The following is a 27,056-nucleotide window of genomic DNA, read 5'->3' on the forward strand; positions in this document are numbered from 1 at the left end:
ATACATGTGCAAAGAATATGTGCAATGGGGCTACAGACTGGATCATCTGGATAACAATTAACCCTTTCAGGACTGAGCCTGTTTTGGCCTTCAGGACGAAGCCGATTTTTCAAATCTGACGTGTCACTTTATGTGGTAATAACTCCGTAATGCTTTTACCTATCCAAGCGATTCTGAGATTGTTTTCTCGTGATATATTGTACTTTAGGTTAGTGAAAAAATTTGGTTGATAAATTCAATATTTATTTGTAAAAAACACCAAGATTTGGAGAAAATTTGCAAAAATTAGCATTTTTCGAAATTTAAATGTATCTGCTTGTAAGACAGGCAGTAATACCACACAAAATAGTTACTAGTTAACATTTCCCATATGTCTACTTTAGTTTGGCATCATTTTTTGAACATTGTTTTATTTTTCTAGGACGTTACAAGACTTAGAACTTTAGCAGCGATTTCTCATATTTTCAAGAAAATTTAATAAGGCGATTTTTACAAGGACCAGTTCAGTTCTGAAGTGGCTTTGAGGGCCTCATATATTAGAAAGTCCCTATAAATCACCCCATTTTGAAATCTGCACCCCTCAAGGTATTCAAAACCACATTCAGAAAGTGTATTAACCCTTTAGGTGTTTCACAGGAATTAAAGCAAAGTAGAGGTGAAAGTTACAAATTAATTTTTTTTTTAAACAAAATTCATTTGTAATACATTTTTTTCTATACCACAGAAGGTTTTACCCGAGAAATGTAACTTATTATTTATTGCCCAGATTCTGCAGTTTTTAGAAATACCCCACATGTGGCCCTAGTGCGGTCATGGACTGAAACACAGGCCTCAGAAGCAAAGGAGCACCTAGTGGATTTTGGGGCCTCCTTTTTTTTAGCTTATATTTTAGGTACCATGTCAGGTTTGAAGAGGTCTTGTGGGGCCAAAACAATAAACACCCCCAAAAGTGACCTCATTTTGGAAACTACACCCCTCAGGGAATTTATCTAGGGGTATAATTAGCATTTTGAACCCACAGATTTTTTGCTAAATTTATTTGAATTAGTTTGTGAAGATGAAAATCTACTTTTTTTCTGAAAAAACGTAGACATTTTTAATTTTTTCAAGGAATAAAAGAGAAAAAACACCCCAACATATGTAAAGCAATTTCTCCTGATTATAGCAATACCCCATATGTGGAAATAAACTGCTGTTTGGACCCACAGCAGGACTTAGGGCATGCCCCCACGTGGCGGAATTCCTCCGCAACTGTCCGCATCAATGCCGCACCTAATCCGGGTTGCGGATTACGGATCTGCCCAAATGTGCAGTAAATTGATGCGGACTAGCTGCTGCGGACTGCGGAAAAAGTGCTTCCCTTCTCTCTATCAGTGCAGGATAGAGAGAAGGGACAGCACTTTCCCTAGTGAAAGTAAACGAATTTCATACTTACCGGCCGTTGTCTTGGTGACGCGTCCCTCTTTCGGCATCCAGCCCTACCTCCCTGGATGACGCGGCAGTCCATGTGACCACTGCAGCCTGTGATTGGCTGCAGCCGTCACTAAGACTGAAACGTCATCCTGGGAAGCCGGACTGGAGACAGAAGCAGGGAGTTCTTGGTAAGTATGAACTTCTATTTTTTTTACAGGTTGCTGTATATTGGGATCGGTAGTCACTGTCCAGGGTGCAGAAACAGTTACTGCCGATCGCTTAACTCTTTCAGCACCCTGGACAGTGACTATTTACTGACGTCTCCTAGCAACGCTCCCGTAATTACGGGAGCCCCATTGACTTCCTCAGTCTGGCTGTAGACCTAGAAATACATGGGTCCAGCCAGAATGAAGAAATGTCATGGCAAAAAAGCAAGACGCATCCGCAGCACACATAACATGTGCATGACAGCTGCGGACTTCATTGCGGAATTTAGAATCTCCATTGAAGTCAATGGAGAAATTCCGCCATGAGTCCGCAACCAGTCCGCCACTGCTCCGCAACAGACAGAGCATGCTGCGGACACCAAATTCCGCTCCGCAGCCTATGCTCCGCAGCGGAATTTTACGCCTCGTCTAAACGAACACTTCTAAATAGAAGTGGAAGGCAATGGAGAAACGGCTCCGCTGCGGATTAACGCTGCGGAGTGTCCGCAGCGGAATTTAAGTGAAATTCCGCCACGTGTGAACCCAGCCTTAGAAGGGAAGGAGCACCATTTGGATTTTGAAATTCAGATTTTGCTGGAATAGTTTTCAGTGCCGTGTCGCGTTTGAAATGCACTGGAGGGAACAAAATAGTGGAAACCCCCGGAAAGTGACCCCATTTTGGAAACTACACTCATCGAGGAATTTTTCTAGGGGTAAAGTTAGCATTTTGACCCCACGGTTGTTTTGCTGAATTCTTTGGAATTATTCTGTAAAGGTAAAAATCGACTTTTTTTCTGAAAAAAGGTAGCCATTTTTAATTTTTACAAGGAATAAAGGAGAAAAAGCACCCCAAAATTTGTAAAACAATTTCTCCCGATTACGGAAATATGCCGTATGTGGTAATAAACTGCTGTTTGGACCCACAGCAAGGCTTAGCTCAAATTTAGCTGAAATGGTTTTTGGGTGCCATGTCGCATTTGCAAAGCCACTGAGAGACCGAAAAAGTGGAAATTACACCACTTAAAGAATCTATCTAGAGATATAGTGGGCATTTAGACCCCACAAGTCTTTTGCAGGATTTATTAGAATTAGGCCGTGAAAATGAATATCAACATTTCTTCCACTAAAATGTTGCATTTTTTCCATTTCGCAAAGTATAAAGGGGGAAAAAGCTGCCCAACATTTGTAAAGCAATTTCTCCCGAGTACGGCAATACCCCACGTGTGGTCATAAATGGTTTTTCATTAGAAAGTAATTAACCCTTTCTGGACTGATCCATTTTTTTATTTTCCTTTTTCGTTTTTTCCTCCCCGCGTTCCAAGAGCCACAACTTTTTTATTTTTCAGTCAATAGAGCGGTATGAGGGCTTATTTATTGAGGGACGAGCGGTCGTTTTTATTGGTACCATTTTTTGGTACATACAACTTTTTGAGCACTTTTTATTACATTTTTAGGTAGAGCCAAGGTGACCAAAAAAACAGCGATTTTGGCGTTTTAAATTCTTTATTTTTCACGTGAGACGCTCCATACATCACCCCCCACACTAAGACATGCTATGTCGTGGTGCGCGAAGGGGTTAATGCGCAGCGCATGGTGCGGAGTGAAAATTAACATTTTCCACTCATATGCCATTTTAGTGCACTACATGTTATGCCCAGTTTGTGCCACTGAAGACAAATACCTCATAAAATATTAACCGGTTCTCCCAGGTATGGCGATGCCATATCTGTGGACGTAAATTGGTGTTTAGGCACGCTGCAGGGCTCAGAAGGGAGGGACGCCATTTGGCTTTTGGGGCGCAGATGTAGCTTGGTAGTTGTTCTGTTTGGGGTTTTACTGGTGTTTCAGTTTATAATGTGGGGGCATATGTTATCTGTGCGGGGTACATCAGGGTATAATAATAGGGTATAATAATGCAGTAAATAAATAATAATCCGCAGATATGTGGCCGGTGTCGCTCTGATAAATGGTGCCCGATCTTATCTGCTTTTGGACACTGCACATTTTGCATCGCCATATTCTGAGAGCCAGAACTTATTTATTTTTTCTCCACCGGAGGTGGGTGAGGGCTTATTCTTTGCGGGACAATCTGTAGGTTTTCATTGGCACCATATTGGGGTACCATAAAAAAATTTTATCACGTTTTATTCCATTTTTGGCAAGCAAGGTGACCAAAAACCATCAATTCTGACAATTCGTTTTTTTATGGCCTTAACCCTGGGCTATAAATGACCATTTAACTTTATTCTGCGGGTCGATACGATTACGGCGATACCAGATGTATATAATTTTTTTATGTTTTGCAGCGTTTGTGCAATAAAATCACTTATTTATAAAATAAAAAAAAATTTGTGTCACCATATTCTGAGAGCCATAACTTTTTTATTTTTCAGTCAAAAAAGCGGTGTAAGGGCTTGTTTTTTGCGGGACGGGATGTAGTTTGTATCGGTACAATTTTGGCGTACATGCGACTTTTTGATCACTTTTTATTGTATATTTTGGGAGGGTTGGTAACCAAAAAATTGTGATTCGGGCACTGTTTTTCGTTTATTTTTTTCGCGGTGTTCACCGTGCAGGAAAAATAATATTACAGTTTTATAATTGGGGTCGTTACGAACGCGGCGATACCAAATATGTGTACTTTTTTTAACGTGTTAATTTTTTTCCTATAATAAAAGACTTATTATAGGAAAAAAAAGCATTCTTTGTTTATGTCACTTCTAACTTTTATTTTTACACTTTTTAAAAACATTTTTATTATCTTTTTTTTACTTTTTTCACTTGTCCCACTAGGGGACACTTAGACTTGCAGCTTTGATCGCTGCTAGAACACATTACACTACACTACACACGTAGTGTAATGTGTTCTAACTGTCATTGTGACGTAACTGTCACACTGTCAGGAAGCATCGGAGGACCGGCCGGAGGCTGATCCTCCGAGGCTTCCATACATGGCAACCCGGAGGTCATTGTCTGGCCTCTGGTTGCCATGATAAGGATCGCCAGCCCCCGCAAATGCATGTGGGGGGCTGCCGATCCGCTGCAAACCTCTTCGATGTGGTGATCGCAATCGACCACCGCATCGAAGGGGTTAATTGCCGATTTCAGCGGCGACAGGCTGCTGATCGGCAACGGGGAGAGCAGGGCAGACGCCCTGCACAGTTAACCGCCGCTGCGGTGTAGCGCCGCGCGGCGGTTAACTGTTAAAGCGCGGACGTAACTGCACGCCCAGGTGCGCGAAGTTACTACTCACCTGGACGTGCATTTACGCCAAGGTGCGGGAAGGGGTTAAACACAATGTCTCCAGGAAAAGTTTCTCATTATCCCCAATACCAAGGAGGTTAGATGCGGTAGATGAAGTATCAGAACACTTGCTTTTAAAAAAAAATAATTCTCTGCATTTCTTTAGCAACTGTTGCATGAAACAAGGACAGCACATCGATGAGGTCCGTGTGCTGTCCGTGGTTTTCGCGCACCCACAGACTTTAATGGGTGTGGGGTCCAAAACATAGGGTAGGTCATTTGGTCATGTGCGATGACTATAATATTCCTATTGAAAAGAGGAATTGACACCTCTTCTGCCAGTGGTCAGGGTAGGGGTGAACTTGGTCAAACTCTGAAAGAGGAACATCTGCATTACGTGTGGCGCTACCATCATGCGAATGAAATAGACTTTACGTATTTCTCCCCTAAACACTCTTCATATTCCAGGATAGACTACTTTATTGTAAATTCTTCTTGTTTACCTTTATGTATAGGGACCTATATTGGGGATATAACATGGGCCAATCATGCTCTTATTATTCTACTGATAGAAGAACAATAGAACAATGTAAGGTATCATCACCATGTATTTGGCATTTTAACCCCTCCCTCCTTAGACTGCCTGCCCTTAAGGGAAAACTTTTAATGTACTTGAAGGAATTTTTTTCGATTAATTAAAATAAAGAAGTGTCAGATGAAACTCTCTGGGCCACTCATAAGGCTTATATGAGGGGCATATGCATAAAGATGGCAACGTCGCAAAAACGTGCTAGAGATAAAGAGATTGCCCTTTTGTTAGAACAAATTAAGCAGAAAAACCTCGAAAATAAAAGTTGTCCGTCTCAAATTCTAGGTAATCACCTAAAACAACGGCGTACTAAATTACGCTCAACCTTACTAACTACATACGAGAAAAACATGAGAAAATGCAGAAATAGATATTATGCGATGGGAGACCGCGCGGGTGCTCTTCTTGCTAACAGAAATAAGAAAAAGAATGCCAAGTCTAAAATCGAATATTTGGAAGACTCGACAGTTTCTAAATTTAGAAATCCGATTGACATTGCTAATTCATTTGCCAGATACTATGCTGGTTTATATAATTTGAAGTCTGGCCCACATATTTACCAGCCGTCACCTGCAGATTTGGAGAATTTCTTAGCTTCTTCACATCTCCCTGTAGTTTCACAGGATCAATTGGATCTTCTAAATGAGCCTTTGCGTATTAATGAAATCAGAAATGTTATTAAATCTTGTGCTTCACATAAGGCTCCGGGGCCTGATGGCATATCAAATGAGTATTACAAGGCTTTTATGCTAGTATTACCGTATTTATTACGCCTATATGTCGCTTGGCAGACCTCAGGCATTATTCCTAAAACATTTTCCGAAGCAATTATCTCGGCTTTACCCAAACCAGGGAAACCCCCAATTAAGCCAGAGAACTTTAGGCCCATAGCGTTGCTTAACTGTGACCTAAAAATATACTCTAAACTGTTGGCATTTCGGTTGCAGAAAGTGATTCCCACTTTGATCTCTTCCGATCAAGTGGGGTTTGTTGCAGGCAGGAAGTCTAACGATGGTACAAGGTGTATGCTGAATCTTCTACAGGTAGTTGAGTTGTCCAGAACCCTGAGTGCATTCATGTCTCTTGATGCTGCCAAGCGTTTGATAGGGTGCACTGGGGGTACCTGAATGCGACTTTTTCCAAATTTGGGATTGTTGGACATATCAAACAAGCCATAATAGCCATAATAGCTTTGTATGTCACACCTAATTGCAAGAGGTTTAGCATCCGGCTTCCTATCGTCTAGCTTTAATATTAGTTTTTTATGTCAGTTCTTTAATATCACCTGTGATATTTGCTATGGTTATGGAACCTCTGGCGGAGCTTATTCGTTCATCCGAGTGGATATCGGACAAACAGGTAGGACAGGATTATCACTATTTGGGTCTTTATCGGTGGCGTAACTACCACCATAGCAGCCGTAGCGGCTGCTACGGGGCCCGCGGCATGAGGGGGCCAGTGTCGCCCACCGGCACGGGCCCCCCCCCATGGTCGGAGGCTCCGCTAGCAGCCGCTATGGCTGCTACAGCGCGACGCCACTGAACACTACGGCAGAGCAGGGAGGTATCTCCCCGCTCTGCCAATAAACAAAAGACATGTATCCCCTATCCACAGGACAGGGGATACATGTGTGATCGCTGGCATTGATAGAGAGAACGGGGGACTGAAAGTCCCCTGAAGTTCTCCATCACAAACTTCGGACTTCCGGGGTCTGTGTCGGCAGCTCCGTAGAAATTAATGGAACACCGGTCGCGCTTGTGCGCATGCGTGACCAGCGCTCCTTTCATTTTTCTTGAGCTGCGCAGACGCCGGAAGTCAGAGGTTAGTCATGCAGAACTTCAGGGGACTTTCAGTCCCCCGTTCTCCCTATCGCTGCCAGCGATCACACATGTATCCCCTATCCTGTGGAGAGGGGATACATGTCTTTTGTAGGACACACTGTAGGTTGGATTTTTTTGGGAGGGGGGACACTGTATGGCGTTCCCTACAGGGGGGGGGACTGTATGGCGTTACCTACAAGGGGGGGCTGTATGGCGTTCCCTACAGGGGGGCTGTATGGTGTTCCCTACAGGGGGAGGGGCTGTATGGCATTCCCTACAGGGGGGCTGTATGGCGTTCCCTACAAGGGGGGGCTGTATGGTGTTCCCTACAGGGGGGGGGCTGTATGGCGTTCCCTATGGGGGGGGCTGTATGGCGTTCCCTGCGGGGGGGCTGTATGGCGTTCCCTACGGGGGGCTGTATGGCGTTCCCTACAGGGGGGGCTGTATGGCGTTCTCTACAGGAGGGGCTGTATGGCGTTCTCTAAAGGGGGGGCTGTTTGGCGTTCTCTACAGGGGGCTGTATGGCGTTCTCTACAGGGGGGCTGTATGGCGTTCTCTACAGGGGGGGCTGTATGGCGTTCTCTACAGGGGGGCTGTATGGCGTTCTCTACAGGGGGCTGTATGGCGTTAGCGCCATACAGCCCCCTCTGTAGATAACGCCATACAGCCCCCTGTAGAGAACGCCATACAGCCCCCCTGTAGATAAAGCCATACAGCCCCCTCTGTAGATAACGCCATACAGCCCCCTCTGTAGATAACGCCATACTGCCCCCTCTGTAGACAATGCCATACAGCCCCCTTGTAGATAACGCCATACAGACCCCCCTGTAGATAACGCCATACAGCCCCCACTGTAGATAATGCCATACAGCCCCCACTGTAGAGAACGCCATACAGCCTACTCTGTAGATAACGCCATACTGCCCCCTCTGTAGATAATGCCATACAGCCCCCTCTGTAGATAACGCCATACAGCCCCCTCTGTAGATAACGCCATACAGCCCCCTCTGTAGATAACGCCATACAGCCCCCTCTGTAGATAACGCCATACAGCCCCCCTGTAGATAACATCATACAGCCCCCACTGTAGAGAACGCCATACAGCCCCCTTTGTAGATAATGCCATATAGCCCCCTCTGTAGATATCTACAAAGGGGGCTGTATGGCGTTATCTACAGGGGGGATGTATGGCGCTATCTACAGGGGGGCTGTATGGCGTTATCTACAGGGGGGGCTGTAAAAAAGGCACTATCTACAAGGGGGGGTTGTGTGACACCCAGGAGAGGGGGGGCCCCAGTCAAAAGTTTGCTATGGGGCCCAGTCTTTCCTAGTTACGCCCCTGGTCTTTATGCTGATAATGTCACCGTTACCTGTACAATTATTCTATTCCTGCTATAATGAGAGTGTTGGACATCTTTTCAAACATTTCTTATTACAAGTTAAATGTGTCCAAGACTCTCATTTTGCCTCTTTTCATGCCAGAAAGAAATTTACGTTCTCTGCAATTACCATTTTGTTTTGTGTGGGTGACTGATGGCCTCCCGTATCTAAGAGTGGAACTTTCCTTTCCTAATAAGAGTTCAGTAGATTGTAGTGTTGAGATTTTGACTAGACAATTTCAAGAAGATCTGGAGAATCTAGATAAATTAGAATTGTCCTGGATAGCGAGAATTCACTCTTTTAAGATGGTATACTTACCGACGATCCTATATGTTATGAGATGTCTTTCTTATAAATTCTCTAATAAACATTTGAGTAAGTTGCAGAATTTGGTGGGGAGATTTGTGTGGGCTAACAAGTTCCGAGAGTCTCTAGGAAACTCTTACATTTGTCGTTTAAATCGGGAGGTATGGGAGTTCCTAACCTCACTCTATATCACAAGGCCTCTCTAATTGATGCTATACGTGTTTGGTGGAACCCTGGCTCTGATCATAAGTGGATCCAAATTGAGTAATCATTTACTAAATTCAATTCTACTAGACTTTTGTTGGAGGAAGAATTTTTGAAACCAACTGCTTTTCATACTCCTCTTTCTTCTATGCAGGCTACCTTAGATACCTGGAGATGCCTAGTTAAAAACCAAAACTTAATACATTTTCCACCTAAGTATATATCTACAGCAATCTACAGCAATGAAGTCGGGAAGGTATAGATACTGTGGACAAGCTATTTCACAACTCGGTTTTTAAGACATTTAAAGATCTGCGAGGTGGGACAAATCTGCTGACAGTGTTTTTTTTTACCAGTACTTACAAATCCGACATCTCCTTCAACTTTGTCCACAAAAGTTCAATATCCCATTGCCTTCAAGCACTCAGAAATTTGTACTAGGCCATAAAAATTATACTAAGGGTATGTCCATTGCATATAAAGACCTCAATTCTATGGGGGAATGTGGTGGCAGGAAAATGCCTTATATGCTTAAATGGGAACAAGATTTAAATGTTCAGACAACTGTTCCTCAATGGAGTAGAGCTTGTGAATGCTTAATGCGAGCTTCTTGCTGTGTCAACAATTTAGAGCAGGTCAAGAAAATCCATTTACAATGGTATCTTTATCCTACTAGATTGGCACATATTATTCCGGGATATTCCACTCTCTGCTGGAGAAAATGTGGCCAGATTGGAACCTTGGAACATATGTGGTGGTCTTGCCCTGTAGTTCGTTCATTCTGGCAGGCTACATTCCAGGTCCTGACCTTAGTGACTGGAGATGCTATTCTTCCTAATCCGGAAATGGCTTTATTGAACATTGATGTAGCAGAAATGCCTAAAGGATTTCGTTGGCCCATTGCACACATACTGACCTCGGCTCGACAATATATATAGTGAACATGCTGCTCTGTTTAATGTACAAGGTATCTATATACAGATAATACTGAATATTTATAATGTTGCGGCCGACCTGTGAGGAGCTCATCACTGTCAATCAGTATACAATGAGAAGTGAAGCGAGTGTACAGCAAAGTGCGAGTTTACAGATAAGTGCATAGTTAAACAGACATAGTTTAACTAAAGGACATAGGAAAATATGGTCTGATACGTTTTCTTTGTGCATTTTTCTCTTCTGTACTACAACATTTATTTTGTCTTGCTATACTGTTTATCCCCATTTAAAAATGTGCTCCATGGACAGTGCTACCAGGTGTGTGTCTTGTGCAATGTATTTATGGCTTGAATATCTCTGCACTAGATGCCAACATGTTGTGTATTTGGAAGCCCAGGTACTGGATCTAAATATGCAGCTTGCAAAACTTAGGAACATTGCAAACCTGGAGAGGAGTTTAGAGCTCACTGAGCAAACACTGACAGGGGCCAGTGAGATTACATATAGTTACATAGTTACATAGTTAGTACGGTTGAAAAAAGACACATTTCCATCAAGTTCAACCAAGGGATGGGAAAAGGGAAGGTAAACATTTCTTCCCATAGGAACTAATATTTTTTTGTTCTAGGAAATTATCTAACACTTTTTTAAAGCCATCTCCTGTCCCTGCTGTGACCAGCTCCTGCGGTAGGCTATTCCATAGATTCACAGTTCTCACGGTAAAGAAGGCTTGTCGCCTCTGCAGGTTGAACCTTTTTTCTCCAGACGGAGAGGGAGTGCCCCCTTGTTTTTTTAGGGCGTTTTACATGGATTTCACCATATTTTTTATATGGGCCATTCATATATTTATAAAAGTTAATCATGTCCCTCCTTAGTCGTCACTTTTCAAGGCTAAATAGGTTTAATTCTTTTACTCTTTGCTCATAACTTAGATTCTCCATGCCCCTTATTAGCTTCGAAGATGGACATGGGTGGAGGCGGGCAAGCCCAGGATTCAGTGATTAGGAGCTAGGTAACAGTTAGAGGAAGGGGTAGGGGAAAAAGTGCCAGGGAGGCTAGTCCTGAACTGGCACAACCTAGTAAATATGCCTGTTTGTCTGATATTAGGGATGCAAGTCCAGAGCCAGTATCACTGCAGCCGGGCGCTGCTCTTAGCAACCAGGACAAGGACTGCTGTAGGAAGGATGGAAGTAGTTGTGCAGCAAAGGTCAGACAGATACTGGTGGTAGGGGATTCTATTATTAGGCGGACAGATAGGGTCATCTGTCGCCGCGACCGTGAATGCCGAACAGTGTGTTGTCTGCCGAGTGCTCGGGTTCGGCATATTGTGGATCGAATAGACGGATTGCTGGGTGGGGCTGGGGAAGACCCGGCAGTCATGGTATACATCGATACCAATGACAAAGTCAGTGGGAGATGGAAGGTCCTTAAAAATTATTTTAGGGAACTAGGATAGAAGCTAAAGTCCAGTACCTCCAAGGTAGTGTTTTCAGAAATACTACCAGTGCCACGAGTGTCACTAGAAAGATTAGGGAGTTAAATAAGTGGCTTAGAAATTGATGCAGGAAAGAACAGTTTGGGTTCATGGAGAACTGAGCTGACTTCTCTGTCGGCTACAGGCTCTATGGTAGGGACGGGCTGCATCTAAATGGGGGGGGTGCAGCTGTGCTGGGGAAAGAATGGTTAGATGGCTGGAGGAGCTTTTAAACTAGGATCTGGGGAGGGAGGGTGGGGATACACGAGCAAGGTTAGATAGAGTACATAGGGGGTGGGCTAAAGAAGGGGATAATGAGGATTTAGTGGGGGCTGGGGATAGCAAGCCGTGTAGGGAGGAGACTAGGAGTACATATTAACCTAAGTATATTAAAGGTGTCGGTAAGATTAAATGTATGCTGGCGAATGCAAGAAGTCTTGCAAATAAAATGGACGAGTTGGAGATTTTAATGACTGACATGGATTATGATGTAGTGGGCATAACTGAAACCTGGCTGGATGAGAGCCATGATTGGGTAACAAATGTGGGGGGCTACACCATACTCAGATGGGAAAGAAAAGATAAAAAAGGTAGGGGGGGGGTTTGTCTGTTTGTAAAATCCAGCCTAAGACCAGTCCTGAATGAAGACATTGGGGGAGACTGTGACAGTGTGGAGTCTTTATGGGTAAATATTCATGGAGCGATTAATAACGGTAAACTACTAATTGGAGTTTGTTATAAGCCGCTGAACAAAGCGGAACAGGCTGAGGATGAAATGCAGCAACAAATCGAAAAGGCAGCAAATAATAATGGGGTCCTTATTATGGGGGATTTTAACTATCCTGACATAAATTTGGACATAGAGGCTGCTGGATGTGCTAAAAGCTGGAAGTTTTTATACACAATTCAAGACAAAATTATTTCACTCAGTTGGTTAATAAACCAACCAGAGGGGATAATGTGCTGGATCTGGTCTTATCTAAAAGACCAGACACAATATCAAATGTGGAGGTCCAGGAGCACTTGGGCAATAGTGACCACAATATGGTAAGTTTTAATAGAATTTTTAATAAAACAATACGAAGGGGAGCAACAAATACCTGGAATTTTAGGAAAGCAAAATTCAATCAACTGAGGGAAACACTTATTGACTGGAATCATGTAATGATAAATAGGAATACTGAAGATAAATGGGGAGCTTTTAAAGATATATTACAGATGTAGTTGAAGTTTATGCCTACTGGTAACAAAATGTCTAGGAAATAAAGGAGACCAATATGGCTGAATAGGGAATTACTGAATATAATAAGACAAAAACACAAAGCATTCAAAACATCGCAGGCTGAGGGCTCAGCAAAAGCATTTCAGACTTACAAAGATCTCAATAGGAAATGTAAAAATTAAATCAAGTTAGTAAAGTTATCTACAGAAAAACAAATCGCTAATGACATTAAAATAAATCCCAAATTTTTTATAAATATATTAATGCCAAAAAGAAAAAATCTGATAATATTGGCCCTCTTAAAGCTGAGTATGGGAATATAATTGTACAGGACAAAATCAGGGCTGAGATATTAAACATGTACGTTCCTCTGTGTTCACTGATGAGTTCCCAGTGCCAGATATTCAGGGGGAAATTGATAAAGGTTCCCCACCCAATATTACCTGTTTAACACAGGAGGAAGTACAGCTACGTCTGAGCAAATTAATTATTGATAAATCCCCTGGCCCAGATGGAATTCATCCACGGGTATTATGGGAATTGAGCTCAGTATTGGACAGACCATTGTATCTCATCTTCTTAGACTCTCTTGTAACAGGATCAGTGCCACAGGATTGGAGGACGGCTGATGTTGTACCAATATTTAAGAAGGGTAAAAAGGTGGAACCGGGTAACTACCGTCCAGTAAGTTTGGCATCTGTGGTATGTTAAGTATTTGAGGTTATTCCAAGAGATGAACTGCAAAAGTATATAGCGGAGAAAAGTCTATTAACTGATAACCAGCATGGATTCATGAAAAACAGGTCGTGCCTAGCCAACATGCTCGGTTTCTATGAGGAGGTAAGTGCAAATCTGGATGTTGGTCATGTGGCTGATGTGATTTATTTGGATTTTGCAAAACCTTTTGATACTGTTCCACACAACAGTCTTGTTCTGAAGCTACAGACACAGGGACTGGGGGAACATGTATGCAAGTGGGTAAAGAATCGGTTAAGGGACAGAAAACAAAGAGTTGTTATAAATGGAACTTACTCAAAATGGGTTGAAGTCAGCAGCGTGAAAAGAATGTGCCGAGGCACAGAGGTCCCAATTTCCCAGCCACCATAGAATTGGTGTCAGTAGTAGCAGTTAAAATATAACTTTTATTAATGAATCAAACAGACAGACAACAACAAAAGGTTAAAATTGTATCAAAAGACAGCTCGTGTGTATCGTAAGGATCAAAGTGCACGCACCCAGCACATCGCTGGACGCAATGAGAGAGACTGATTCGGCAGCTGCAGACTGCCGTTCGTAAAATCAGTCCCACACAATGAGAGAAAGTGACTAAGCCGTCAGTGATTATTAAGATGGCGATAGCCCCCCCGACATGTTTCATTAGCCCCGTGTTATCCCCTGAGGACGTTACTTCTGTACCTAACTGTGTAATGTGTTGCTTCCCATTGGAAGTCTACTCAATCTCCCATTATCTCGGAATTATGTAATATAGTGAACTCGCATATGCATCATGAGTTTGCTCTGGCCCATCATGCTTCACAATTAGGGTATGTTCACACACAGTGTTTTCAGACGTAATTTGGGCGTTTTACGCCTCGAATTACACCTGAAAAAACGTCTCCATTACGCCTACAAACATCTGCCCATTGCTTTCAATGGGTTTTACGATGTTCTGTTCCCACGAGGTGTTCTGTTCAAAAGACGGCGCGTAAAAAGACGCCCGCGAAAAAGAAGTGAATGTCACTTCTTGGGACGTTTTTGGAGCCGTTTTTCACTGACTCCATTGAAAAACAGCTCCAATAACGTCCGTAAAATACGCAGCGAAAAACGCGAGTAGTTACAAAAACGTCTGAAAATCAGGACCTGTCTTTGCCTGAAAACAGCTCCGTATTTTCAGACATATTTTGTTAAGCCTTGTGAACATACCCTTACACTAAATAAAGGGAAATTGGCATTCCTGGTTAAAATGTTCACTGGCTCTTCTCCCACGAGATAACCATAGTCTGTAAACGTGTATACGTGTACTATTGCTGACATTGTTTTTTGTTGGTTATTTCATCTTTGAAATTAATAAAAATTGTATTGATTTAATGGCTGCGTGGTCCGCAAAAACTGACTAGAATAGGACATGAAGTGAGTTTCGCTGCGTGAAAAATCACGCATGTCTGAATAGCCCCATTGAATTGCATAGGTCCGTGTGCTGTCCGTTGTTTTAATGGACAGCACACAGACTTATACGTTTGTGTGAATCAGGCCTAAGACACACATGCATCTATACACATAGCTCAATCAGCATGTTTTCCATTAAATTGCTATATAAAATATTGATTCCTCCTTCCACCGCTCTCTTTCCATTAGTCATAGACTGTATTGCAACATCTAAAAAGAAACAGTAAATATATAGAAAATAAATTCACCATAGTAAAACATTAACACTTGCGCTACTGTAGACATATTATAGCTTCGCAAATTGATAAACATGATAATAGTTGGGAAACAGTTATGGCGAGTTAATGCATACAATAATAAGGCCCTGTTCACACTTGCTTTCCTGCAGTCAACTTGCAGCTTCATGCCTTTTTTTAATCAAATCCATATTTGGAGTTGCTCTCCTGCAGCCATCTTGCAAGTGTGCACAGGGCTTTATTATTGTGTACATTAACATGCCATAACTGTTTACTAACTGTTATCATGTTTATCGATTCCCCATAATTTATTATGTTTATCAAAGTGTCATTGTGAAAAATGAACTGTTAAAAAAAATGTTAAAAAAAATAAATACAAATATGAAGCTATAATATGTCTGCAGTAGAGCATGTGTGAACAATGTCTTATTACGGTGAATTTATTTTGCTATATATTTACTGTTTCTTTTCAGATGTTATAACACAATCTATGACTAAGGCCTCATTCACACGGCAGGGTTTCCCGGCCGGGTACCGGCCGTTCATAAATCGGTCGGCACCCGGCTGCATTAAGAATAATAGACCCCTAATGGGGCTATTCACACGACCGATTTTTTGACGGCCGGGAAAACCAGCCGTCAAAAAATAGGACATGCTCTATCTTCGCCCGGGTACCCGGCCGCCCGGCTCCCATAGAAGTCTATGGGGCCGGGTATTACACGGCCATCACCGGGATGTGTCCCGAGTGATGGCCGGGTTTTCCGGCGCTTGCACTCTATCTCCTCCTCCTAACAGCGCAGAGTGCATGTGAGGAGGAGGAGTTGATGCCATTCTGACGAATGGCATCGCTGTACACTGTGTGGCAGGGCCGGGGTGTACAGCAGGTGGAAGGGAGCGCTGCGCTGGCTCCCTTCCCCTGCTTGTTAAAAGCACCCTGGCCCGGCGACACCTTCGATGGCGCCGCTAGCAGCTGCAGCTGCTGCTGCGGCTGCTACTACTGTAGCGACGCCACTATAGCAGAGCAGGGAGGTATCTCCCCGCTCTGCTATGTGCTAGCCGCACTTTAGCTCCTTGAAGGAGCGGAATCCCCGTGTTTTCGGGGATTGCGCTCCTGGACAGAGCGCTTGATGTCTCTGTCCATATCTGGGCAGTGACATCAGGGGAAACTCCTGAAGCGGAATCCCCGAACACATGGGGATTCCCCTTCAGGAGTTGCCGCTGATGTCACTGTCCGGATCTGCCCGGCCCGGCACGGATGCAAAACTTAATGCAAACCGGCCGGGCAAAATGGCCGATTTTACCGGCCGACACTCGGGCTCGGGAACGACCCGGTCGTGTGAATATCGCCTAATGGAAAGAGGAATCAATATTTTATACAGCTACTTAATGGAAAACATACTGATTAATCTATGTGTATAGAAGCAGGTGTGGACCGTGTGTCTAAGGATGTGTTTTAGACCTTATTCACACGAACGTGTCCATTTTGCGCGCGTAAAATCACTGAATGTCTGAATGGCCCCATTGACTTGCCTAGGTCCGTGTGACGTCCGTTGTTTTAACCCGCGTAACACAGGCGTGAATAAGGCCTTACAATGCGTATTTAATGAGAGACCAAAGCACGCCTTAGGCCTCATGCACACGACCGTATTGGTTTTGCAGTACGCAAAACCACGGGTCTGTTGCAGTCTGTCGGACCGCAAAAAACCCTTGTTGTGCATCAGTGTGCCATCCGGACTCACAAATCCACAACAATTCCCCAGTATTGGTGAATCTGAAAATCCGGACCGTAAAATGACTTGTCCTGAGTTTTTGTGGTACACATTTTCGGCCTCGCACCCCGATCTGTGTAAATCACGGTCGTGTGCATGGGGCCATAGAAAAGAATGGGTGCGCAATTTATCCGCAAAAATGTGGAGAAATTGCGGACGCAAAAATACGGTCGTGTGCACAAGTAACTTCCGCCAGTATTATGACAACTTCCGGTACAGCGTCAAACTAGTCCACAGGAGACCATGTGAACTATACCGCAGCACGTAAGTATCATTAAATCTTGCGAAACATTAATTAGAAGAGTTCTCCCATCACACCGCCAATAATAACATACAACAGAAGCCTTGTGCACACACACACACACACACACACATATATATATATATATATATAGATACAACAGATATAGTTAAGGAAAAGTCTTCTATAAACACGCAGGTAGCTGTATGAGCAAGAGGCAGTCTCCATAGCAACCAGCGGACACTACAAGGTTACCAAGGAGACGACATCGTGCCAGTGGTGCCACCACACACATACAGTGAACACTGTTCTGCTAAGCGATGTGATTGCCAACATATAGAAATCATTCCCACACAACGACTACAAGAGAGAGGAATCCTCAATAGACGTGCAAACATGGGTGTGAGCGAGAAATAGTCTCAATGGACGATATAAAGTTTCAGTTTCAGTTTCATAAAGTGCAGATAAAAAAGGAAAGGGTAGAGACCACTTGGACTCCTGTTGGGAATGGTAAGATTAATTAAAAGCTGGGTTCACCTTTAGGCCGGATTCACACGAGCGTGTACGTTTTGCGCACACAAAAAACTTGACTGATGCACAACAAGGGTTTTTTGCGGTCCGACAGACTGCAACAGACCCGTGGTTTTGCGTACTGCAAAACCAATACGGTCGTGTGCATGAGGCCTAAGGCGTGCTTTGGTCTCTCATTAAATACGCCACGTGCTTTTCTGTTTACAAACATCCAAACGGAGTGTCATAATGATGGCGGCTGCGCGAAAATCACACAGCCGCGCATCCTATGGTGATGACACACGGAGCTGCTAAGTGCCTTTTCTGTTTACATTCACGTGGTGCTTTTCTGTTTACATTCATAGTTTGACAGCTGTTGCGCGAATCACGCGCGTCACACGGAAGTGCTTCCGTGTGGTGCGCGTGATTTTCACGCACCCATTGACTTCAATGTGTGAGTGATGCGCGAAATATGTACTAAGAATGGACATGTCGTGAGTTTTTCGCAGCGAACTACGCTGCGTAAAAATCACGCAACTATCTGCATGGCCCCATAGACTAATATAGGTCCGTGCGACGTGCGTGAAAATCACGCGCGTTGCACGGACGTATATCCCGTTCGTCTGAATAAGCCCTTACAGGCAATTATTTATACTGCTCAAATGAAACCTATATAAAAAAAATGATGAGATATTGCAAATAGTCAGAAATATAGCCTACCGTTTTGTTCCTACAATTCCTATGGAAACCTGTGTGTCTCCATGGTAACAACCTACAAACAAACCCTCTGTAGTCTGCTGCTGCAATTATACTAACTCCCACCTCCCCCTACTTCGTGTAACCTGACAAATGCACTAAAGTATGGAACAGATGAAAGGGAAAGTGACTGACTTTTTCCTTTCTGGATGGATTGGTGCAATGACCAAAAAAAATGTCTGCAAAAGTTGGAATAGCGTTTTAGGTTATTTTTTTTTTAACAAAGATTCTTGTAAGACATTTAAAAAAAGAAATATTATAATATAAATAAAGTTATTTGATTTAAAAATATATATTTTTTTAATTGACTTAAAGGCTATGTACACCTTTGAAATCGTGTGTTGTTTTTTTTTTTTTAAATAAAAATATCTATCAATGTGTCTGGTGCAAGTTTCTAAATACTTTTTTCAAAAAAATACTTTTTGAGATGCAGCTGCTTTGTATCCTGTATACAGAGCAGCTGTATCTTGCGCTGAGACCTGAATCCGAAAGGTCAGCGGGACTGATCGGTTTAGTAACAACGGGAACTGCGTGTCTCTAACATGCAGCAACCATCTGTTATCGATCAAATCTGAGTTATAGACTTAGATGTGATCAGTAACTGCTCGATCTTGTGACCCGCTGTCGCTAAACCTGTCGGTCCCGCTGACCTGACGGATACAGGTTTCAGTGCTGGATACAGCTGCTCTGTATAAAGGATACAATGCAGCTGGATCTCAAAAAGTAAAAATAATTTTTAATAAAAAGTATTTCGAAAGTTGCACCAAACACACTGATGGACATTTTTTTTTTATTTTTAAACAATTTGAAACGTGTATTTAGCCTTTAAAAAACGTTATCACACTAATTACAAGATTTCTCAACATGTATCTGATTAAGACCTCCTGCACACAAGCCTGCATGGTGCCACACAGAGTCCAAGCTACAGAGCTGTAGGGGCGCCATGTGCTGCAGTACGGTGCCTCCATATGGCACAGCATTACAGAATCGATGATTAGTAAAAATATCACCTGTGCAATGCGGTGGTGTTGCAGATTGATGACACGTGACATTGCCATTTGAATGCTTCCAAAGACAGCAACCACCTCCAGCTTCTTGTCATCAAAGGAAGGTGCCCCAAAATTCTGCAATACAAAAATGTACCAACACATAACAACAAATAAGGGGGAATAACTATAGTGGACATAACTACAGAAATTGCCGTTGGAGGGCCCAATGGCTAATCAGCCACGTATGGCAATAGTAGAGTTAATTCTCAGAAATGTGACATCACTCTTTTTAATCATGTGACATAACTGTGTGCATTATATTTTCGATTTATCAGTGTCCACTAACCCTGTGTTGTAACATCACTGCATTTATTATCCCTTAAATCTGACATCATTGTAATGCTTTATCCTTGTATTATGACGCTGCATCTATTACTGTACGATGACATCACTGTAGTCCTTTACCATTAACTTTGACAGCACTTTATTATCACTGTTCTGTGACATTCTCCCTGTTCTGTTACATCACTGCGTTCATTATTCCTATACAGTGACATCACTGTGTGAAATAATTTTTTCCTATGACTTCACAAAGTTTACTATCCAGGTAATGTGACATAACTGTGTGCATTTTTCGTGTATTATGATGCTTTGTTTATTATCTCTATGCTGTGAAATCACTGTGGTCTTTATTCATTAGATAGTGACATCAGTGTTTATTATCCCTGTTTTGTGACATCACTGTGCAAAGTTTTCCAATACGTTGACATCACTAGGTGCAATAACCCTTTCCTATGATTTTAACTGGTTATTATTCATGTACTATGACATCACTTTGTTATTTCTGTTTTGTTGCACTGCTTTGTTCAAGTCACTTTTTTAAGCACATGTGGGTACTCAGATAGTAGTGATCGTCACATAAAAATAAAATGGGTCCCCTCAAGGCAACAAAATCTGCATTAGGTTTAATCATACTGGTCACAAACCATTCCTTTGCAAATATTTTGGTAACGGGCTGTCCTTAAAAGACACCTTCCAGCCATAAGTCCACACAGTATAAGAAAAACAAATATATTTAACTTGATCACTTACATTGTCCTCTTTCGTTCCTCCCCAGAAGTTAATACCTCCAGCATAGCTAGGGATATTCAGAACTGCAATACCCTGAAGACTGGGTAGCGATATGGTTACTCCATCACACTAAAATAGCAAGATATACATTGTTATCGCACATTTCTATAAATGCTATCATAACTGATGAAGCTGGCATTCAGAATGAAATCAAATGAGTCTGACATATTTAATAAGGTTTAATATACTGGATGTTTCTTTATCTAGACGATTACAAAAATAAACCTATTTCAAGTTGTTGCTGGTGTTGCCTTATGGTAGGAAAAAAAACCACTATTACTGATAGTTAAAGAGGCTCTGTCACCAGATTTTGCAACCCCTATCTGCTATTGCAGCAGATAGGCGCTGCAATGTAGATTACAGTAACGTTTTTATTTTTAAAAAACGAGCATTTTTGGCCAAGTTATGACCATTTTTGTAATTATGCAAATGAGGCTTGCAAAAGTCCAAGTGGGCGTGTATTAGGTGCGTACATCGGGGCGTTTTTAATACTTTTACTAGCTGGGCGCTGTGAAGAGAAGTAACATCCTCTTCTCTTCAGAACGCCCAGCTTGTGACAGTGCAGATCTGTGACGTCACTCACAGGTCCTGCATCGTGACGGCCACATCGGCAGCAGAGGCTACAGTTGATTCTGCAGCAGCATCAGCGTTTGCAGGTAAGATCGACTTACCTGCAAACGCTGATGCTGCTGCAGAATCAACTGTAGCCTCTGGTGCCGATGTGGCCGTCACGATGCAGGACCTGTGAGTGACGTCACAGATCTGCACTGTCACAAGCTGGGCGTTCTGAAGAGAAGAGGATGTTACTTCTCATCAGAGCGCCCAGCTAGTGAAAGTATTAAAAACGCCCCGATGTACGCACCTAATACACGCCCACTTGGACTTTTACTTTTAAACACACCCACTTGGACTTTTGCAAGCCTCATTTGCATAACTACAAAAATGGTCATAACTTGGCCAAAAATGCTCGTTTTTTTAAAATAAAAACGTTACTGTAATCTACATTGCAGCGCCTATCTGCTGCAATAGCAGATAGGGGTTGCAAAATCTGGTGACAGAGCCTCTTTAATTAAACTTAATCAATAAAATCAATAATAATAATTAGAATATTTTTTAATTCTCTAATCAGCTGCTACCACTTACATTGACTTAAGCAACTGCCCCAGCACACTAAATATTTGCTGTGGAATCCTTTTGATTATTTAAAGAAGATCTGTCACTAGTTTAGTAATGCCCAATCTCCTAGATAATAGGCGCTGCCACACTGATAATACTAGTGAAAATTGTGTCCCAAAACGTTTATTATTTTAAAAGTTATGAGCTTTTTTCAAGATATGCAAATGAGGCTATACTTGTCCAATGGGCGTTAACATCAGCCATTCTCCTGAGGTGGAGCTGCCTCACAGCCTCTGACGCTGTCCTATCAGCATGAAGCTGCTTTACACACAGACTGAGGATGGAGGGAAGAGGGATCACTTAAAATAGCCATGTCTCTGGCCGTGGACCACCTAGAACAGCAGTTCTGATGGCATATGAAAGAGGAGATTCTAATCTTTCACAATGCCATGCCAGAACCAATGTTCTAGGTGGTCCACAGCCCAACATATGGCTATTTTAAATGATCCCCTTTTCCTCCAGCCTCACTCACAATGTGTGTGAAGCAGCTTCATGCTGATAGGACAGCGTCAGAGACAGTGAGGCAGCTCCACCTCAGGAGAATCGTTGATGTTGACGCCCACTTGTCTAGTATAGCCTCATTTGCATATCTCGAAGAAAGCTCATAACTTTTAAAATAATAAACATCTTGGGACACAATTTTCACTATCATTATCAGTGTGGCAGTGCCTATTAATTTAGCTAGGAGTTTGGGCATTACTAAACTAGTGACAGATTCCCTTTAAGTAGCTAGAAAAAGAGATCAGCAGCACATCACAGTCCCAAGAAAAACTCATGGAAATCATAGCCAATCCAACTCCAAAGTAGAAACAAAAAATAGAGAGACCGCAGCACACGTTGTTCCAAGATATCAAAAAATTTTCAACAACTATTATTTCACTATAACAGACAGCGACGTTTCAACCCAAGTGTGGGTCTTTCTCAAGCATTAAACAAAGTGCAACTTGTGAAAATATATTTATTGATGTATTTGGTATATTTGTCTAAATTGTTTTGCACGTGAATTTGCATATGGAATCACTGCTGTGATGTCATTTCCTCTATATAAACCACAAGTTTCCCTTTGTTTAATGCTTGAGAAAGACCCACACTTGTCTGTTAGGCCTTATTTACACGAGCGTAGTTCACGTCCGTGATACGCGCGTGAAAATCACGTGCGTCGCACGGACCTATGTAAGGCAATGGGGACATTCAGACATTCCGTGTTTTTCACGCAGAGTGTGTCTGCTGCGTGAAACTCACGACATGTCCTATACTTGGGCGTTTTTTGCGCATCACGCACCCATTGAAGTCAATGGGTGCGTGAAAATAACGCACAGCACACGGACGCACTTCTGTGTGCTGCGCGTGATTCGCGCAACAGTAGGTCCAGAAATGAAGGGAAAAATAAAATCACCTCCTTAATTTATTTTTCTAAACCTCAAAACCGCGTGTCATAAGGATGACATATGCGCGAAAATCACGCAGCCACGCACCAAACACTTATGACACACGGAACTGCAACAATTTTTTTGGAAAGTACAGTTTACTCTTGTAAATTTGGTAAGTGTTTTATCCTCAGGACCCTGCTGATCAGCAGAATGATGGTCCCCTTCATTGTTTACACAGGCATAGCGTCTCGTCTGTACGGGACTCAGCTGCAGTACCAGGGATAGCAGCACACGTATGCATGGGGCCATGCTTGTAAAAATAATGAAGGGGACAGTGCCCAGAATGCCCATTCATTCTGCAGATTAGCAAGGGTCCCGAGGGTTGGATCCAAACCTGATCAAACACTAATGTCTTTTTCTAAGGATAAACCATCAGTATTTAAGTCTTGGAAAACCTTTTTAAGGTATCACAAAATATTATTTACCTAGTTATAAGGCAATAGGTTTTGCACTTTAAGCTTTTAGAATCATTATGGAACTATTAAATACGCATAAATATTATTATTTATAAACATATTTTGGTTCACACTATCATTCAAAACCTCCTGAGGGGTTTCTGTCACCCGTTCAGGTATATTTGATGGTAAGAAGAGCACAATCTGCAGCACTATTCTTGCAGTCAAAAATACTGGAACACTTAGGGTATGTTCACACGAGGGTGTCCGTTACGGCTGAAATTACGGGGATGTTTCAGCCTGAAAACATCCCCGTAATTTCAGCCATACCGGCATGTGCAGGCGCTTGAACGCCGCGTCAATTACGGCCGTAATTGGCGCTGCTATTCATTGGAGTGAATGAATAACGGCTCCAATTACGGCCAAAGAAGTGACAGGTCACTTCTTTGACGCGGGCGTCTATTTACACGCCGTCATTTGACAGCGGCGCGTAAATATACGCCTCGTGTGAACAGACAAACGTCTGCCCATTGCTTTCAATGGGCAGATGTTTGTCAGCGCTATTGAGGCGCTATTTTCGGGCGTAATTCGGGGAAAAAACGCCCGATTTACATCCGTAAATAGGCCGTGTGAACATACCCTTACATACCTCATTAGGGTTAAGCCAGAGTTTGCTAGACTCCATTTAAATTTTTTTCCAACATAGCTTTCATTGCTCTGATCAAAGTGGAAGCCATCATGGTAGTGTGAACAGAGACTTAAGGCCTTTTTACACCGGCCAATTATTGGGCAAATGAGTGTTCACATAATGCTCGTTCCCGATAATGGCCCTGTTTACACAAGCTCGTTTGCCCTGTTTACACCCTCACATGCCCTTATTACACATGTAGTAATGATCGCTTGTCCCCATACTAGCTCCTTGTAAAAGGAGCAAACGAGCACCGATCAACAACGGCCCCATGTCGGGCCGTGTAAAAGTATCTTAACTGTTGTGGTTAGAAGGTTTCACAGCCTACCGAGAATTATTATCACCAAAAAATTACTGATAAGAGTAATTGGCTTCCTATAAAATTCTGTGTACTAGTCCTTCTCAATGAATTAGAATATCATCAAAAAGTTAATTTATTTCAGTCATTTAATTCAAAAAGTGCAACTCTTATATTATATAGATTCATTACACACAGAGTGATCTATTTCCAGCATTTTTTTTTCTTTTAACGTTGATGATAATGGCGAACAGTTAATGAAAACCCAAAATTTAGTGTCTCAAAAAATTAGAATATTATATAAAAATGATTTTTAATACTAAAATGTTGGCCTATTGAAAAGTATGTCCAGTATATGCACTCAATACTTGGTCGGGCTCCTTTTGCATGAATTACTGCATCAATGCGGCGTGGCAGGGAGGTGATCAGCCTGTGGCACTGCTGAGGTGTTATGGAAGTCCGGGTTGCTTTGATATCGGCCTTCAGCTCGTCTGCATTGTTGGGTCTGGTGTCTCATCTTCCTCTTGACAATACCCTATAGATTCTCTATGGGATTTAGGTTAGGCGAGTTTAATGGCCAATCAAGCACAGTGATACTGTGGTTATTACACCAGGTATTGGTACTTTTGGCAGTGTGGGCAGGTGCCAAGTCCTGCTAGAAAAGGAAATCCGCATCTCCATAAAGCTTGTCAGCAGAGGGAAGCATGAAGTGCTCGAAAATTTCAGTGGACCAACATCAGCAGCTGACATGACTCCCCAAACCATCACTGACTGTGGAAACTTCACACTGGGCCGCAAGCAACTTGGATTGATGCCTCTCCACTCTTCCTCCAGACTCTGGGACCTTGATTTCCAAATGAAATGCGAAATTTACTTTCATCTGAAAACAGGACTTTGGACCACTGAGCAACAGTGTTGGTCCACTGTGTTATATCAAGTCCAGAGTCAGTGCAACGTCTACCAGGAAATTTTCGAGCACTTCATGCTTCCCTCTGCTGACAAGCTTTATGGAGATGCGGATATAATTTTCCAGCAGGACTTGGCACCTACCCACACTGTCAAAAGTACCAATACCTGGTTTATTAACCACAGTATCACTGCGCTTGATTTGCCAGCAAACTCGCCTGACATATTAGAATATAAAGAATATTAGAATATTATATAAATTAAATTAATTAAAGCTTTTCAGCAGCCATAGCTAGAATAATATGCAAATATGCAAAACAATATCCAAAACTATGGGATATTTTCAAGAGGAAGATGAGACACCAGGCCCAACAATGCAGACGAGCTGAAGGCCACTATCAAAGCAACCTGGGCTTCCATAACACCTCAGCAGTGCCACAAGCTGATCACCTCCATGCCACGCCGCATTGATGTATTAATTAATATAAAAGGAGCCCCCACCAAGTATTGAGGGCATATACTGTACATACTTATCAGTAGGCCAACATTTCGGTATTAAAAATCATTTTTGAAATTGGGCTTATATAATATTCTAATTTTCTGAGACACAAAATTTTGAGTTTTCATTAACTGTTACCATAATCATCAACATTAAAATAAAAAAAATGCTGGAAATAGATCACTCTGTGTGTAATGAATCTATAGAATATATGAGTTTCACTTTTTGAAATGAATTACTGAAATAAATTAACTTTTTGATGATATTCTAATTCATTGAGAAGGACTAGTATGCACTTAAGGTTGTGAGACCCACAATGGAGCCTACATGCCTGAAAAATAATCACCTCTAGTTTCACACGTTGCTCCAGATTTTTGTAGGTTTTCTGCAGAAGTTCCTTGGTTCCTAGCACACCATACCACATCATATTTCGTGTTCGACTACTAAGAAGAGAGAAATAAAGCTTTTCAGCAGCCATAGCTAGAATAATATGTAAAGCAGGAGTAACATCTGGAAAACACGGAATTCGAATCTACTTGAAAAATAAGCTAAACATTCATATTGGCAGGAAGAAACAAAATAGGACATCAAAAGTAGTTTGCACATGGTCCTTTAAAAGTGAGTGTCTAGAGGTAGGAAGATTTGCTACTATTTTTTGAGTCTAAAAGAATTTCATCTATAAGCTAAGAATTTTTGCAATTGTTATTCAAACAAGGCTTCATGCAGCACATGTGCATATTATAGCTGTACAACCTCTGAGAGCATAGACTTCCCCATATTACCTCCATAGACTACTGTAGCTCCATATGCCTCTGATTTCATGAGGAGGCATATAGAAGTAAAATCCTGCCATGTTCCATCAGATGCTGTATTACGGAGCTATTTTCCCCTAAAAGAATTGCTAGGGGAGAATAGTTCTGTAATACAGTGCTTTACAGAGGACCACACAGGGCACACAGAATACCTACGGCTTTGCAGTAATTAATTCCTAGAACTCTTGCTTTAAAAAAAGCTACAAGCGCGATTATGACTAAATCGTAGCAAAAATAGCATGTTTTAACTTGTAGATTTTA

General features: G+C 42.2%; 1 protein-coding gene across 6 annotated transcripts in view; it reads right to left on the reverse strand.

The window, feature by feature from the left end:
• The window catches only part of LOC142659435 (diacylglycerol kinase eta-like), a 257,916-nt gene that overhangs the window by 64,373 nt on the left and 166,487 nt on the right, over positions 1 to 27,056 (reverse strand). For all 6 annotated transcript variants that reach the window (XM_075835574.1, XM_075835573.1, XM_075835568.1 and 3 more), the window contains 3 exons: positions 26,330 to 26,426; positions 20,553 to 20,660; positions 19,482 to 19,595 (listed from right to left, as the gene is read on the reverse strand). In XM_075835574.1, the coding sequence (XP_075691689.1) occupies positions 19,482 to 19,595; positions 20,553 to 20,660; positions 26,330 to 26,426 (319 nt within the window). The remainder of the gene's footprint in view (positions 1 to 19,481; positions 19,596 to 20,552; positions 20,661 to 26,329; positions 26,427 to 27,056) is intronic.

Source organism: Rhinoderma darwinii, chromosome 8 (genome assembly GCF_050947455.1).
Source record: "Rhinoderma darwinii isolate aRhiDar2 chromosome 8, aRhiDar2.hap1, whole genome shotgun sequence".
NCBI classification, from domain to species: domain Eukaryota; kingdom Metazoa; phylum Chordata; class Amphibia; order Anura; family Rhinodermatidae; genus Rhinoderma; species Rhinoderma darwinii.